The sequence below is a fragment of the Etheostoma cragini genome, chromosome 16 (genome assembly GCF_013103735.1).
Source record: "Etheostoma cragini isolate CJK2018 chromosome 16, CSU_Ecrag_1.0, whole genome shotgun sequence".
NCBI classification, from domain to species: domain Eukaryota; kingdom Metazoa; phylum Chordata; class Actinopteri; order Perciformes; family Percidae; genus Etheostoma; species Etheostoma cragini.
The window spans coordinates 15,573,296-15,590,210 of NC_048422.1; the positions used below are offsets into that span (position 1 = coordinate 15,573,296).

General features: G+C 39.0%; 1 protein-coding gene across 2 annotated transcripts in view; it reads left to right on the forward strand.

Moving 5' to 3' along the window:
- Positions 1-14,813, forward strand: part of pappaa (pregnancy-associated plasma protein A, pappalysin 1a) — an 82,146-nt gene extending 67,333 nt beyond the window's left edge. For both annotated transcript variants that reach the window (XM_034895618.1, XM_034895619.1), the window contains exons 20-22: positions 2,649-2,720; positions 3,996-4,094; positions 14,401-14,813. In XM_034895618.1, coding sequence (XP_034751509.1) covers positions 2,649-2,720; positions 3,996-4,094; positions 14,401-14,505 — 276 coding nt within the window. In that variant the 3' untranslated portion in view covers positions 14,506-14,813. The remainder of the gene's footprint in view (positions 1-2,648; positions 2,721-3,995; positions 4,095-14,400) is intronic.
- The last annotated feature ends 2,102 nt before the right edge of the window (positions 14,814-16,915 follow it).

A 16,915-nucleotide genomic window follows, 5' to 3' on the forward strand; every position in this document is an offset into this window, starting at 1 on the left:
ATTAACCTCCAAATATATGTGCGCCTGATTTCTCCTTTTAACCTGATTAATGTCAGTGATGTGCATCTTGCTTTAAATGTTGTTGCCAGTTAGTGTCCTTTTATCTGTAGAGAAAGATCTAACTAAATAGCATCAAGTTTTGTAAAGAGAAAGAGAAAAGAATAGCCATTGCCGAGTTAAGGAACATATTGCATTTCTCACTGTATTTTTTTCCTACAACTACTTTTGTTTTTGTTTCAGAGTCACACTGAGTCAGCAGCTTTTTTGTGGTGGATGTCGGTAGAGAGGGGTGGCTTGGGCCACGGGGACGTGAAATTATCTGTTTTTCATGGATTTGTGTAATTGATACGATTTGTGCTCAGTTGTAATTTGAGACCTTAGGCTATGCTGTTGGGGGCATTTTAGTGGATAGCATTATAGAAGTCAGAAAAGTGAGAGTGGGGGGGTAAGGGTTTCAAACATACACCACTGTTAGGAAGTTGAAGGAGGAAGAGTTTTTGCTGGTAGTGTGCACTCAAGCATGTGCCATGTTTTGTCCTAAGCCACTACCTATCAACCGAAAGATTCCAAATAGACAAATTTGAGAGTACAAATACACACACAAACATAGAAGATACACCTTTTCCAATAATCTTTGAAATGATCTCAAACATCCCCAGTCATGAGCAGACAGAAATTTGCTAAATATAGTCATTTTTACTATGTTACATTGGCAATTACACTTATGTCAAAGTCTAAGGGATCCTTTATGGGCCACCTTGAGAGTGTTGCCCATTTAATTCTAGCAGCAGAAAACTAGGTGCAACAGGAATTTCAATAAATAACCAAGTGCTAAGCAGAACAGACATATTTAGCTGCGATATAAGATACAAGGAATGCACAGGGCTGTCGTGAAATGATATTAAGAAACAAGAACAGGGGGGAAAAGAGAAATCAATCATGACAATGGCTTACGGTTGTAGTTACAGTGTAGTAAGTTGGAGGAGACATAACTCAACTTTCCGTTGGGATTCGTCATACAGTTTCTACATTCAGATTGAAGTCCCCAAATGCACTTTCTAGTTCTGCTTTTCTGAGTTGGAGGTTAAAGGTCCCATGACTTGGTCAGCCCAGATCAGCCCATCTGGATACCCAGGGCTTGGTTTATACCTATCACCATTTCTAGCCACCGGGGTACTACAGGCAGGCTGGGGGAACTGTTAAATAACCTCACAAAGTAAAATTGTCATGCCATGGAAGCTTTCATGTTGGCCACCTTGATAACTGATGTTGATTTATTGCCTTTAAACTAGTTGTAGTTTGGTTCTTAGTGTGACCCACTTAGAATATCTCCTTCTTCCCCACCTCCACCTTCCGTTCTTTTTTCTCTATAACTAACAATTCTGCGCCCCCTAGCACCCTCCCCCACCTCTATCAGCAAAATTACCCTGTCCGGCTTGCTGTGGAATTAGTCATTTTCTGCATGACATGACCTCGTCTGTGGTGACGCTGAGATAGGGATCTATTTTTATGTGGTATCAGCGCCCCGGGGAGGCTTCACAGGGTGAGGATCCTATACGTAGTGAAGGGTGAGGCCAGGCCACGATCATGGATTATCATGATTTACGGCCTTGCTAAAAGAGGAAAAAAAGAGAGAGGGGAAGAGAAGAAGTGGATGACATCATCATAGCAAAGCACATGAAAAAGAGAGTAAAAGTACAATAGTTGCAAAAAAAGTTCCATCTAAAAGACAAAATAATGTGCCTTATCTTCCACCATATAGCAACTAACCACCATAGCACTCATCCCTGAAAACAAATGCATACACAGACGTCCCTGCATTCTGCTATGCAGTAGTAGAATTGTTACTCCCGCAGCTGTCCTCATTTGCTGTGTTGTTCTTTCTCCACCTTCAACCCCTATCTTTGTTTTTTTGCATTGATTTGCTGACAGCACTGAAATGAAAAATACCTTAGTTTGCAGCAATAGAAAAGCATGTCAACTTTTGGAGATATTGGGACACAGGGGTCTGAGAAATTGACCATCTAAGGTCAGACAGTCCTTTGCTGTTGATGACGATTTTGATCATGCAAACTATTATCCAAGTTTGGGTCACACTTGTGCTGTAAACACACACACACACACACACACACAAACACAAACAAACAAACACACACACACACTATGGGAACACATGCATTTTCATGTACCTAAAGGCATGCATTCTATCTACAATCCTGCCAACTTCCCCCTCAACACTAATGTTTTCTGTTGCATTGCAATGAAGAGCACAGTGGGAGGACAGGATGGAATTCCACACATTCTGCAAATATATTTGAGAACATGGTGCTCTTTACCTCTATGTCACTTTCTCTCTCTCTTTCTTTTTCTCGCTCTCTCACGCTCTCTCTCTCAGCTTTTTGTAAATCAAAGAAGGAGTCACGATGAAGGTTTCCATGTGTAGCAGCATTTAACTGTTAGGTGTGTGTGTGTGTGTCTGTGTCTGCGTGCGTGTGTTTATGCGTGCGTGTGTTTATGCGTGCGTGCATGCATGTGCGCACGGCTAAGAAATATGACTTTAGCTGTTCAAATCCTGCACATAAGAGAAATTACCTAAAACCCTAAAATAACCAGTATCTCTGTTTTTAAACTTTTGTTTTACCTTTCAGAGTATAGTCTGTACAATGGGACTTAAATGGTATCCACACCCAGAATTGCTCCACTGTATCAAAGGATGTGAGGTAAGGGCTCAACTTTATTTAGATTTTTGTTTTTGATAATAGATAATAGTCTCATCTTTATTTGATTGTAGACATTCAAAGTGGCCAACATTACAATTTGTTTCACTTGCATGACAAAAACACAAAACATAAACATTAACTGTACATATCACCCCCCATTGCACAAAGAACACATCCAAAGAAAGATCAGTTAGCTTGAATTCTATTAAATCTTAGTCTTGATAGCCTCCAAACGTCGTTTGATGGAGGAAATTGTACTGTACTTAGCCAATTGAGTTGGACAGACAATGGATTTCACAGAGGTTGGACAAGTAAAACACTCTGACCAACCTGTTCTGTTAGTGAAGACTTGTCTCTCGGATATGTAAATCTTAACATACTTCCAGGTAGGGCTGAGATTGACAGGCTAGTTGATGTGGGGTAAAGTTAAAAGTACAGGTTACTGTCCACATTGAGGTTTTTTTCTGATGCCAGTTGCTTAGGACAACCCTCTGCGCATGGTGCACAGGTCGTTGGTAGCAAAAGACCCTTAGGCATTTGTAAACCAATTAGAAATGCTTTTGCTACATGAGTATCTGGTATCAGACTAATTTATATGGCTTATTGACAGTTATCAGCTTGCTGCAATCTGATATTATTACTGATGTATTACCTCTTATAACATAAGTCGTCTTTTTGTCTTAAAATGGTGGATTCATAACATGTGAGAGAATTTCTCTTCCCGTTAAGATCTTCCACTCAGTTTAGGCCAATTGGATAACCTGATTAGTAGAACAAGTGGAGACGGTGGGGCTCCAATAAATCACTTTATTGGAGTGTTTAGTGAAATGAATAGTTTATGGTGTCCTCAGTTTGATTTACAATTCTGGGCTTAAAAAGGTCATGTTGAAAGATGAGGGAAATTGACTGTATGAGATTCATCAGCAAAATTATCCAGAGACCACTAAAAGGCCCTGAAATGATCAAGAGTACATCTAGAACAAGCATCGTTGGCAATTTACCTTTTAACCACAATCAACCACTTTAAAGGTTGCAAGGCAAGGCAAGGCAAGGCAGCTTTATCTGTAAAGCACATTTCAGTAACAAGGCAATTCAAAGTACTTTACAAAAAACATTACAGTTAAAAATGATTAAGAGATTAAAACAGATTATATAAAAGATAAAAGTTTCAGTGCAGTATAAGAAATTAAACAAGGTGCAAGAGCAAGGTGGCTCTTTTTCCCGTTCAGTGTTTTTTTTACTAATTTCATGGTCTATCTAATGTCTCTGATATAGCCATTCATGGGAGACAACTACTGTGATTCGATCAACAACAGAGCCTTCTGTAACTATGACGGAGGAGACTGCTGCCAATCCACGGTCAAGACCAAGAAGGTTAGTGGCATGCTTGAACCTCAGAATAAACTTCACGAGGCCTTTAGACAAAGAGATGATGTTGGAATTGATCCTGGACACACTGATCACCAGTCAGTGTTTGTTCCCCAACCCTGGAGAAACACAAAGTTTAGGAATGGAATCCCAACTCCTACATATGATCGTATTTGACCCTTTCATCTTTGCCTAACTAACTTGGACTTCTCAATTTTCTCACTGCCAAGTTTTCTATAGAGGTTGCCATTATCAAGCTTAAACATTTCTAAATGATCATTTCTGCCAACACAAGGTAAGTATAATAGAAACCAAAACTAAATACACTGTTGAAGACTGCTGTATTTCACCTCTTGGAACATCTCTAATCAAATCTTTATTTACTGGTATACAGATACCACATCCAAGAAAGATGGAGTTTTTAAACGTCATCAATTTTTTCTGTGATATTCAGATTTGTATTGTGTAAAATGCTTATACTTTCATTTGTGGGTACTACCCACAAATATTTGTACACAAACTGGCTGGCTCTCCTCCAGGTTAAGCTGAGCATGACAAAAAGTTCAGTTATCCCTGTGTTTGCAACTCTCTTAAGTCAGGGAGTTGCTTTGTCCGGCTCTTTCAAGCCAGCTACTGGCAAAGGAACTGATTGGAAGTGTATTGTAGCTTCTGTGCAGCAGCATCTGCTTCTCTGGCCTGGCCTGTATCTGTGAATCTGGCGAGGGACTTTCATTGTACTCCTGGCATATCAATTTGTGTGTCTGGCTGGACTTATATTGCAGTCTACGTGTCTCACTGGCTGTGTCAGTGTGTCTGACTGGAGAGCCTCTTCATTTCCTCTTTGTGAGAAAAGGACATAAAAGAGACATCTCACCATCTTCCACGGTACAACCAAAGTTCTTGTGATTGCTTCCGACCACTTACAGATAATGTTTCATGGATGTTTTGGGTTCATAGCCATGTTTTTCTCCTGGCTAACAATATGTTTCAAGAGACAGCTTCTTTGATGTGTAATATTTGTTCCTTGTTTAAACCTGGGTCTGTAAAGACATTGGCAATATAATTACCAGGGCATGGCCTTGCTAGAGGAGCAAGATTTTCAAACAGCACTGTTGTATAATGTTTCAATGGTCACATCCACATTGTTTTCCCAAAGGTTTAATATCAATGAGAAACACCCAAGTGTACCTCCTAAAGGACCCCCTAAAGGAGAGTTGTTGCAAGACTCTAAATACTTTTTCTCCTCAAAATTACAAAGACCAAAAAGTTAACCTACAACAGTTTTTTATACTGCACCATTTGGTGTATATGCTTGATTGCATCTGGATCCACAAAGAGTCTAGAAGAGTCTCCGGTTTCTACAGATCTTAAAGATGACATCACGTCCCATGACTTGTATCGACAGCTCTTTCCGGGGATTGCAGGTTGAACCCGGAGGAAAGCCAGCCAGTTTGAGCCAGGGCTTCAAAAAATTGATCACCAAATATTTTATTAATTTTACCGATTTTACAAAAAATAAACACACTGACTTATGTTTTATTGATGAAAAGGTGCTGGACAACGTACTTCCAGCAGTGCTGCCAACTTTTTGATAGAGTTTGGAGTAAGAAAGTAATATTACTTCCGATTTAGTTTGATTATTGAAGGAAAAGATGTCATAAGAGTTAGGACATAAACACATTTTCCATGTGTTACAATTTTAAAAGTGTTTTCCCCCTTAATATTCTCAAAAAAAGTATAGTTAAATGTCTTGAAACTTTACATGGTTATAGTCATTCTGAACATGACTTCAATGAAAATTTCATCAAACAAAAACCTACATTACCACCAAACTTAGATCCAGTTAGATGCTGGTGTGGTCTTTACTCTTTAATACTACCAACAACACACTGTCTGCCCATGACATGTAGGCTACAGAACACATTTGTTTAGTTTGTCTCTTGTTCCCTAAGATGTACCGTCAGCACTCAGCCAGCTCCTGTCAACCAAATACAGACAGTGACATGCTTCTCCAGCCAGCAATGAAAAAAAAGAAGACAAAAGCATTTCTGATATTTCCCCAAACACAACTAAATGTGATTTTAGTTGGGTTTTGTCCACGTATAATCACAAAGGACTGGCTAGGACTGTGCTACTCAGCTATGAAAATACATAGCCCACCTCCAGCTAGAAAGAAGTCCATGATTTGTTTTTGTCCTTTATCCATGACTTCAGTATCAGTTAAAAGGTATTGTATCCTAAGTTCAATAGCAGCAGGAAAGTCAGTGAGCAGCCCGCTGGGAAGTGACCTCACTCATGGAGTGGTTTTGGTGCTGTTGATTGCTGCTATCTCATCTCTACATCTTCTGGCCCCAATCCGATGCAGCGGCTCAGCCAGAACTTGCATAACTAACTTTTACTGACATATCCCAATAACTTCATTGTTTTACTGCAGCAGGAGGTTAACCTGGGTAATACTAAAGCGGGTCATTGGTTACTTGATAGAGTTAGGATTTGCAATGTTGGACATCAATGAAGGCCATGGTTACTGAATCATCTTATGATTGGGTGTCGCATTAGAAATCTATAGTTTAAAAAAGAAAATTTCTTGATGGATTTGACATTTTGGTCACCTTACCAATCCAACTGAAATACAATTCTATCATTGTTAGTTGTTCCTCTCCTTTCCCTGCCCGGCCAAGTTTGCCAGCGTCAATCACATACTACTAATAACTACAGGCAAATGGAGAATCAAATTAGCCACTTGGTACAAACTTCTATCACACAAGCAAATATTGATTGTGTGAAGAGCAGTATTCCAACCACTGAAACAATTTTTGGACTGTTACTTTGTATAATACAGGGAATCATACTGTAGCTCGGCTCAAAAACTCCAGGCTGCTTGTCCAAATTCTCCTTGAAGGCATTTTTCCTTGGCATTATTTAAAGAAAGCAGCCTAACTGGTGTTTTCCACTATTAGGTCCCCTTGAAACTACTCAGAAAGATATGAAAATTGCTCTGAAATAACCAATCATAATATGATTTATCGTCTGCCAGGAATTAGGGGCAAGGAAAGTAACTGGGTGATAAACAAAAAGGAAACACTAAGGAATTAAGCTTATATGTGACGTTGATATGGGAACAGAGGAAAGCCAGATGTTTGATACATTCCCTTTTGCTTGCTAGTTTGTGAGCCCATTGCCAAATGGAGGCTGCTTTCTTTCACACACGTTGCTAAATGCTATGGCTTATATACATAAAAATACATAAGTGAAACTCAAATAAACCGGAATGCCAGTTTTTAACAATTAGCTAGACAACCTTCCTGAAAACTATTCTGGTTGTTTTATTACTTTGATATATTTTCATCCACATTTTAATTTCCTCTGTATTTATTATCATTTTGGTAATTGTGTTTAGACAGGCATTTGAATTAAGTTGTTTATTGCTCTGTAAAAAAGCCTATCCTCATAGTCCCATCCCGATTTGATTAACTCTGTCATATTGGTATTTTGCACCTGATTCAGATTTTTCCTAAACTAAACACATGCGTGGCAGGCTGGCACGGACGGATTAAAACCCTTTAAAACCAAAACAAAATTACACAATATATGACAAATGGAGTCTGTAAGTCATGTATGACAGTGTCCCTCCTCTGAGCTGCTTAATAACACACTTGCCTAAGATGGGCAGTGTTTTCCTCTTTAGCAAGAAAGTAATATTCTTCTTCTCTCCACAAGTGAGGACTTTGTACCAACTTCTTTAATTGTTCCTGAACAATTGAAGTGATTTGATGTCAACTATGAACTATCTGAACTAAATGCACTACTTTATCCTGTTAAATAATGTTTGATACAAACATTTTACAATAATTTATAACAATTTTAAACTAAAGTTTAGTTGTTAGAAATTATGTAGTCTTTTGAGTAACTAAACTATATATTTGTTACCCTTTTCTCAGAATTCTGACTTTTTTTAATTTTGAGATTAAAGTCAGAATTCTGAGAATAAAGTCAGAACTCACATTCCTTTTTTCACCAGTGGCCCTAATCCTCCTCCGTACTGATTTAAATGGAGTGAACGCAATTCAACATCATCCAGAAAGACCATAAATTTAAATTAACTCCTCAAAAAAGCTGTGACTTTAGACTGCAATAGTTGTAGCTAGGTGTACCTAATTAACTTAGTGTATAGCCTACTGTATATTAATTTACTAAATAAGGATAAGGAAGGAGGATAAAATAATGACGTACCAAGTCCTTCTTTCCCCCTTTCACTCTCATTCACTTACTCATTCTCATTCAGTCTTTCTCCTACTCATTCACCGTCAGACACTCATTCACATTCTTTCTTTCTCACTCTGTCTCACTCACAGTCTCTGACACACGCTCACACACACACACACACACACACACACACACACACACACACACACACACACACACACACACACACACACACACACACACACACACACACACACGCACACACACACACACACACACACACACACTCACACACATCACACAAACAAACACATCCGCCACTGGGTGTTATGCACAAGAGGTTTGGTGACTCAGTGGGAATCTTGTTCACTGTTGGTATCCCCACTGTGTTGTAACACAGCACGTGAGAGCACTGCTATGATATGATCCATGCACACACACCTCTCATTTGTAACTCTGCCAAAACCTTTTACATCTCGTCTTTCCCTCTGATCTTTGGTAATGAGGTAAAGGGAATTGAGGACAGGGCAAAATTAAATTTTACAACACTTAACATTCGCCCTCGGCATCCAGAGTTATCTATCCTTTTTCCCTATTTGTCCACCTAGTTCCTATTAGTCCAACAGTTAAAACAAATCCTAATCTGCCCCATTTGTTTACTCTGTCACCTAAAACCAACTGTTCATACCATTATTATGTTGTCATTCCACAACACTCTGATGAAAACATCTGCTTACCCTTCCTTAGTAAAAGTTGCTTAAGTGACTTCATTATAGCAGTGGCATTATTATTTATAGTTTTTGCCAACTTGAAAAAACCATGCCTCTCAAATCTGAAATTATTCAATGGCGCAATATGAAAAATTATGATTTCAGGATTGTATTAAAGTGTTTTCAAGGTAAAAAATTTGGACAATTTCTACTTTTTCCCAACAAGCCTCAATATTATTGTAGGAAGTAGGTTATTATCAATTATTAAAGTTGGCCAGGTTCCTCCTCCCTGTCATTTTCTCTTTTTTTCTTGTCAACTTCAACTTTAATCAAGATAAAATCTGAATAACTAAGAGAAAAAGAGCATTGGAACTCAAGCTGCACATTTACTTTTACTCCCCTTCCCAGCAAATGCTGCTCTCGTCTTTTATTTTGGTAGAGATTTGTGTATTAAGAAGTTCTGGATGACTTGCTGTGTATTATTCCACCCCAGGAGCTTTGAAGGTGCAAGGACTGCACGTAAGGTCACCACAGGATCTCCCCTTAATAGTTGCAAGCTGTTGGCTGAATTTGGAGAGGCAGGGAGAAGAGGAGGCAAGGGTATGAGGGTTGCCTGAGCAAGACCCTTTTTGTAGCCCCCCTGGTTCAGACTAAATTCCTTTCTTGGATGCTCGTAGCAGCACGCAGAGGGCACCGATTATATAGTTATACGGCTGAACTTTTTATAACAACTTTTTCTAAATGTGCCTGTGGGTTTTTCTGTCTGAGTTGGCGGTGAGGTCTTGGGTAAGTGCCCAGATCCCTCCTTGTCCCTCACCCCTGTTTACAACTCTGAGTCTGCTCTAAGTATGCTTAATATGTGATTGCTATGTGTAATGATTGATGTTTGTGTCTAAGCTGATAGGCCATGATAACCACAGTTGACCACTTAACCTCTCTGTCTCTGTTGGGGATTCACGTACACAAAGCCCTTTCAAAATAACAACCGGAATGTAATTCTCTTTTTGGGGTTTTTGGCTAACCAGCATTTAATTTTTACATTTAATTTATTTCTATATAATCACCAGAAATCAAATTCCAAACAGATCCTCTTTTGAAGCTTGCACAGATGTAAATATATAGAGAGATAGTATTAAATTTATCAGTGATTAATAGTATTTTTGTTCTCTCAATTTCTGATTGAATATGTTCTACATCAAATATTCACATAACTGGAACAACTGAACCAACTGAACTGAACATGCCAGCAACAACTCTTTATTTTTTTTTAAAAGTCTGAGGGTGGCTAACTTGACTTTATTTCTCATTGCCAAGACTCTGCCAGGGCAGTTAAAGGGGAGGAATTTTTTAGTCATGCCATTAAGATTTGCTTTCTTAACTTCTTACTTTCTTGGTTTTTGTCAAGCGACTACAATGCAATGCTCATGGCAAATTATAGAATAAGCAGCGGCATGCCAAAGCTTCCTTTATTTCTAAATTTTCTGTTTGTGAGGAATAGGGGCTGAGGGTCAAAGGGGCAACTACCTCAACTCCCCACAGTTTTTAGGGGGCTTGGTTGTTTACTGATGCTTACACTTATTTTGCCAAACTCAGGTATGTGTTATTCTGCTCTTAAGTTGCTCTTTCTCCGTTCTATCATATCCATTTAAACATTCTCTTCTTACTGTGTTTCTTTCTGTTTGTCTCATCCAGGCATCTGTTCAAGTTTTATATATACAGTAAATATGTTTTCCTCAGACTATAGCCTCTTTACTCAATGGTTCAATTGACTGATTTAATTTGACTATTGATTTTAATTTTTGTGATACACCATGACCGAAGTGACAGTTCGTGCAAGGTTGTTTAGAATCATAAGACTGGACAGGCTGACAAAAACATACTGCACACTCAAAAATAAGAGGAACTTTGTGTTATTTTGACCTGTTGCTGAGGTGTTAGGATGGTGCTCTGACAAGGTCTGCATTCTTCACAAGGGCTTTCATGTTGCAGTTAGTGGGTGTCCTCCCCCAGACGTGGGACATGGGGCAGCATGAGGGCCCCCAGGCCCACAAGGCCAGCCAGTCCCATTTCCCAACCACCCTGAGAGAACCCTCAAGTCAAGGCCAGATGTGGCAGCTGGCCCAGCCACCCTGGAGGTCAAGGTCAAAGGAAACCATGTCAAATTTGCCACCCACCATCATTTTCTAGATAGAGAGATAAACAGAAGTGGCCTTAGAGGGTAGGTGAGGTGTAGTGGGAGGTGTAATGGGAAAGTGTTCTGCAAGATAGAGGAGTAATAAAGCAAGGTAAAGTAAGTAAGAGACTCCAAGGAGACATGGTGAAAGTGGTGTGAACCTGAGAGATAGTGTTATTAAACTGAGAAAGAGTCAAGTTGGAGTGAGGAGCCCCCTGTTCTTGGTGGAAACACTGTTCATGAGGTTGACAGCTGTTTCTGAAGTGTGTCCGGCCCTTGGCTTGTAAAGTTGTCCCATGTAGGGCTCATTTTCTCAGAGGAGTCTGGGCACTGCCCACAAGGCCCTCACATGAGGAACAACCCCCCTCTCTCTCTCTTTCTCTCACACACACACACACAAACAACTTATTTTATACCCATTTCAAAGGGGAGCCTGCGTCACTGCTCTTCATTGACTAACATGCTCCCCCATGTCCTTCCACAGACCTGCTGTCAACAAATCACTGACTTTCACAAACTAGTGGTGGCGTTTCCTGTGTGCCTTAACCATCTATAACATTTAACATTTACTACACTGCTTTTTTTTTCTTTTTTTAAATGTGCCCAATTTCATAACATACTTTAAGCAAAACTAAAAGAAAGTGATACATTATGAGAAGGGCTCGTTATTTATTTAGTTATTAATTTTGAATCTTAGAAGATTTGATTTTAGATAATTACGTAAAATTGGCAAACACAGCACTAAACAATCTCTTCTAAAAAAATAGACTTGGAGATTGTGAGTGAGTCAGCTTCAAAGTTCCAAACTTTGATGTTAATGATGTGCAAGAAAAGGAACACTATTATTATGGATGCATCTTTGTGGACGGGACATTCTCATTACTTTCTCATTTTATAGCTTATACATTAAATAATTGCCAGACTAAACCTCCCAGATAGTAATATCTCATTGTGCAATTTGTTTGATGCCATTACAATAGTAGTCTGGGTGCTCATACAGCCACTACTTAATATTCAAATAATAACCCCCATGACCCTGCCCTGGAAATAACTCCGGTCAGACAGCTTTCACTAATAGCCTTGAACTAATAGCTGTGTTTGGCATGAGGCACGCTGTAAACTAAGTAGCTGTGTTGGTTACAGAGCCCAGTATTGTTGTTACATTTACATTATATACACAGATCCATCGTGCAAAAAAAGGCAATACCACTCAGCCCTAACAAGAAAAAGCAACAATGCAGGCCCCCACATATTGATCTAATAAGCCACCAGGACACAAATGCAGACATGCCCTTGGTCTGCTGCCTGCCTTCCATGCCATCCTTGGACCACATGTGCTCCTTGTTTGGCCTGGACACATTTTGTGTACCCAAACAGCTGAAGCGGGCCCCCTGAGAGGCAAGCAGACAAGGCAGCAACAGCTGGTGCTCATGACGCATTGCTAACGTTATCCAAGGACGTCAAATGCCAGGGGCAATGGCCAATGATCTTCCACAACTATTTACACCTACAGTATTTGACTTTGACATCAGACTATCAGAGAAACTGTGAAATTGATTTAAATCATATTCTGATTGGGTCTGTAAGAACGTCAAATGCACCAAAACATTTCCTACTAGGACTTTAAGTAAACTTTCGGTTCAGAAAAAAAAAAAAAAAACTTTTATACTGTATGACAGTCACATACAAGTATTTATTGTATGTATATTGTATTGTATTGTAAAAACGTTTTGCTTCTCATTGGCTGTCCGGTGTCCATTATATTCTTCTAACTGCACACCTCCAGCACAATTTCTTCATCTTTTGTTGTTCTAAATTAATGCCACAGTGTTGGCAACACTAGGCTTCACCGGCTGACAGTTTAGCTCTGAGTTTAGGTACACTGTGTACACTGAGTTTTTTTACCCATTATAAAATGAGACAAATGGCCTAATGAGAACCATGCTGAATCTGGTCTACATCAACTACTAGGAGAGAGAAAGAGAGTGGGCTAGGTTGTGTGTGGGTGTGTGTGTGTGTGTGTGTGTGTGTGTGCGTGTGTGTGTGTGTGTGTGTGTGTGTGTGTGTGTGTGTGTGTGTGTGTAAGACCAACTATTTCAATTCATGCTCTATTCTAAAATGTTGATCACATTCATTCAAACAAATCAAGTGGTGGCACCATTACAACATTTGGGAAAATATTAGAATGTCCTTCCAAAAAAACTACAGAATCATTTTTTTCTCTTTCTTCAGTTATTGCCTCAGAATGACATTTCTATGCGCATGTGATAAAGGCCTCCTGTGGCCATAGTAATTATGACAGGAGCAAAGCATAAACTGATACTAAAGTGACTTTAATATAGAATGACAACATCCACAGGAAGAGGAAGTCAGTGTGGATGAATATGTCAACTAAACATTGGATTAACAAGGGAGACTGTTGTTCATTTCCCATTTCCAATGGACAGTCAATGTTGTTTTTAAAAAATCATGACATATAAACATGACAAAAAGGTCCCTAACCTTAAAGGGTAACTACTGTTTTTTTCATCGTAAAATACACTTCATTCAAAGTTGACAGAAACTAAATAAAACTCCGGAAAGCCATTTTAGTTTGTCTTTCCACTTTTCCAACCATCACAACTCATGTGAAAATACGTTGGAATTATACATGCTAAAAGTATTGTTTTTTTAAATGGAGTCTGGTGGCTTTAGTGCTAGCGACCTCAGAGCTGTTTCTGGAAAAACAGAAAGGTCTTAAAGAGTCTTAAAACGACTTATCGCTGTAAGGATCCTTTCCATAATGTTGTCTGACAAAACAGACAAAAATGAAACAGAATAATAATCTTAGCCTTTTAGTCGCAAAAAGCACTTTTAGTGGACGCTACCTGATATTGCACATTTGCCCCACAGGGTTACTTTGCAGCATGGTTCAAGGCTGCCTCTTACAGCGGTCACGCTTAATACTGCATCTATGCCAAAGATTGTTGTTCAGTCACTTACACACAAAAACATGGGAAAATATGATCCAGGTAAAAAAAAAAAAAAAGAAAAACGGTTGTTACCCTTTGGTGAAGTGGTCAGTTTAACCCAAACCATGATCTTTCCCTAATCCTAACCATGTTATTTTTGAACTTTAACCTAGCCAAACCTAAACCACAGCAGTGTAAGATCAGAAAATGTTTTTTTATTTTTTTGAAAGGACAGCTTTATGAATGCAAGTATCTTTTTCTCTCCCACCCAGGTGATTCCATTCCCCATGTCCTGTGACATACGGGATGAGTGCTCCTGTCGGGATCTGAATGCTATAGAGAACAGAAAGGATGAACATGTCTATTCCCTGGGGTGACCAACCTGAGCAGGGACCTCTGTTCAACGTCCCAGGACCCTTGCTTCAACACGACACAGCCAGAGTGGCCGAAGCAGACCCCTCCTTCATCCTCCTCTCGGCCTCCAATTTCCTGCACATGCTGCTTAACGGGCATACCTCTCAATTCATATTGCAACCCCAACCAGCCAAAATGCCTCTGCCTCCACATCACAGAAAGATCTAGAATAGAGGATGGGACTCATAAGATTCAACAGAAAGCTTCATTTCTCAGCCAAAAGGAAAGTAACCCCACAATATCATTTCAAAAAACAAATATAGCAAGGAGAGAAAAAAACATGAAACAGACTCTTTTTGACAAAGAAAAGAAAAAAAAAAAAACTAAACAAAAACATAACCAAGCCTATGTAGCATGCCTTTTGTTCAGTTTTGTGCTGGCTTTAGTGTCTATTTTAGTGACCTTGCTCTACAATCACATGATTGAACCAAAGGTACATCAAAATATTCCCCAAACAATTTTGGGGGGCTATAAGATTGTGCTTATATCATTCCTGGTCTCATTCCGTTCATTCAGACATCCTGAATCTTGATGTCCTTTTCAATAAAGTTTTTCTTCATAGGCACACAGAGGGTACATTATTACTGGCTTGGTGGGGAATGAGACAGCCATATTGTTTTAAGCCACAGATTCAACACAAAAGCCCAAATAAAATGCACATACGCACACACAAAAATGGCAACTAATTGTTGACCAAACACACACACACAATTTCCTAAGACAATTTTATACTTAGATCAAAATCCTGAATGCATAATTAAAACATTTTTAGCATGGCTTCTGCTACTTCTGCTTCTGCTGCTACTTGCCATCTTCAGATCATCATATCTAAAAGGGTTAGACAGCTTTGTCTGCCTTGCTGCTTATAGTATCTCTTTGTAGCATTCGTTCACACTTGCATGTTAGTCCATAATACTTTCAAAGAATACACGTTGAAAACACCACATATGAAATGCACTAAAAACAAAACAAAAAACAGAACCTCACGTCATTCCCGTTTAACCCAACTGCAAAGAAAAACACCACATTTAACAAAACTAAAAGAATGTCATCGTTAACACCTCATTTCGGCTTTGGGTGATTTTAGTTTCAGTTTGAACTCCTCCCTCATAGTGCTTAATCAATTGTTACCTCAAGCACAGATTCAAAAATGTTTAAACTGAAAATAAAATGACCCCAGCCTTGTTCAGAATGTAGTCAATGCTTGTCAGGAGTCTGTGTTTTTTTGGATTGCACAGTACTGCACAGCAAAGTCACGCAAGAGTACAGCATTAAAGGGCTGGACACAGGCCATAGCCCTTAGTGAGAATCAGTATCGGAGGAAGGAGTACACATCTGACACATATCTCTCATTCTCTCCCCTCCCAATAGTATTGGACCCTGAGCTGTAGTTCTGCAGGAAACAATGCTATACATGAAAATGACATTTGGATGTATATGTCAGCACTTGCAGTCACAATATGATGAAAGGTCCCTAAGATTCTCTGCTGGGTCTAGTGTTTAAGTAATACATTTAACCGTTACATTTTTCTCTGCAGTAAAAAGTGCCCATGGTTGTTCTGATCAGCACTTTTCAGTATTGTGAACTCGGGTGTCCGTCCCCACCAGTTAACTTCTTTAGATTATGAGACTGCTACAACAGCTTTGTATTTGGTTATGCTTTATTCCAGACACATGTACACTAGTTTTTTCATGCACATTTGACAATTAAGGCTATGTGGCATATTAGCCTAAAATGTGCTGCTCTTATTCAGCTGCAAACATAGTTGTGGTTACAATTAGCATGATTATGACTTTTTGTTTAATCTGGGCCAATGGCACAGTCCCTCAGACTCATAGTAGGCTGCTATAGCATTCCAGATCATCCTCAAGTGGCAATGTAAGAGTTTTTGCAATCAATTTCAATGTCATGTCATTTTAAAGCCAATATTACTGAAGAACTACAACAACATGCAGAGAAAGTGAGAAGGTATTATAAGAAAAATCTAAAATATCATGTAAATATTATTATATGTTCTTGATGGACAGGAGTGTTGAAAAAAAATTGTTTTGGTTTTCATGTATTTCATATTTACAAAATGTCATATTTAATCAGTGTTTGTATTATTGACCTCAGTTACTGCACTTTTTTTAGTTTTCATGTAAGAAAAAAAGTATATCTTTAAAAAATGTTTAGAAGCTGCTATTGTCAGAATGGTGATCTGAAACAAACTGTATGTTATGATATTTGGTCGTTTAACTTCCTGTGTTGCTATTAGCTTTCCTGTCATTAGGGTTTTATTTGTTTCTGAACATATACTCCTCTCCAACCTGAACTGACTTTGCATTAGAGGTTATCAATGAAGTAGGGAGGTATTGTCACTATAGACCATG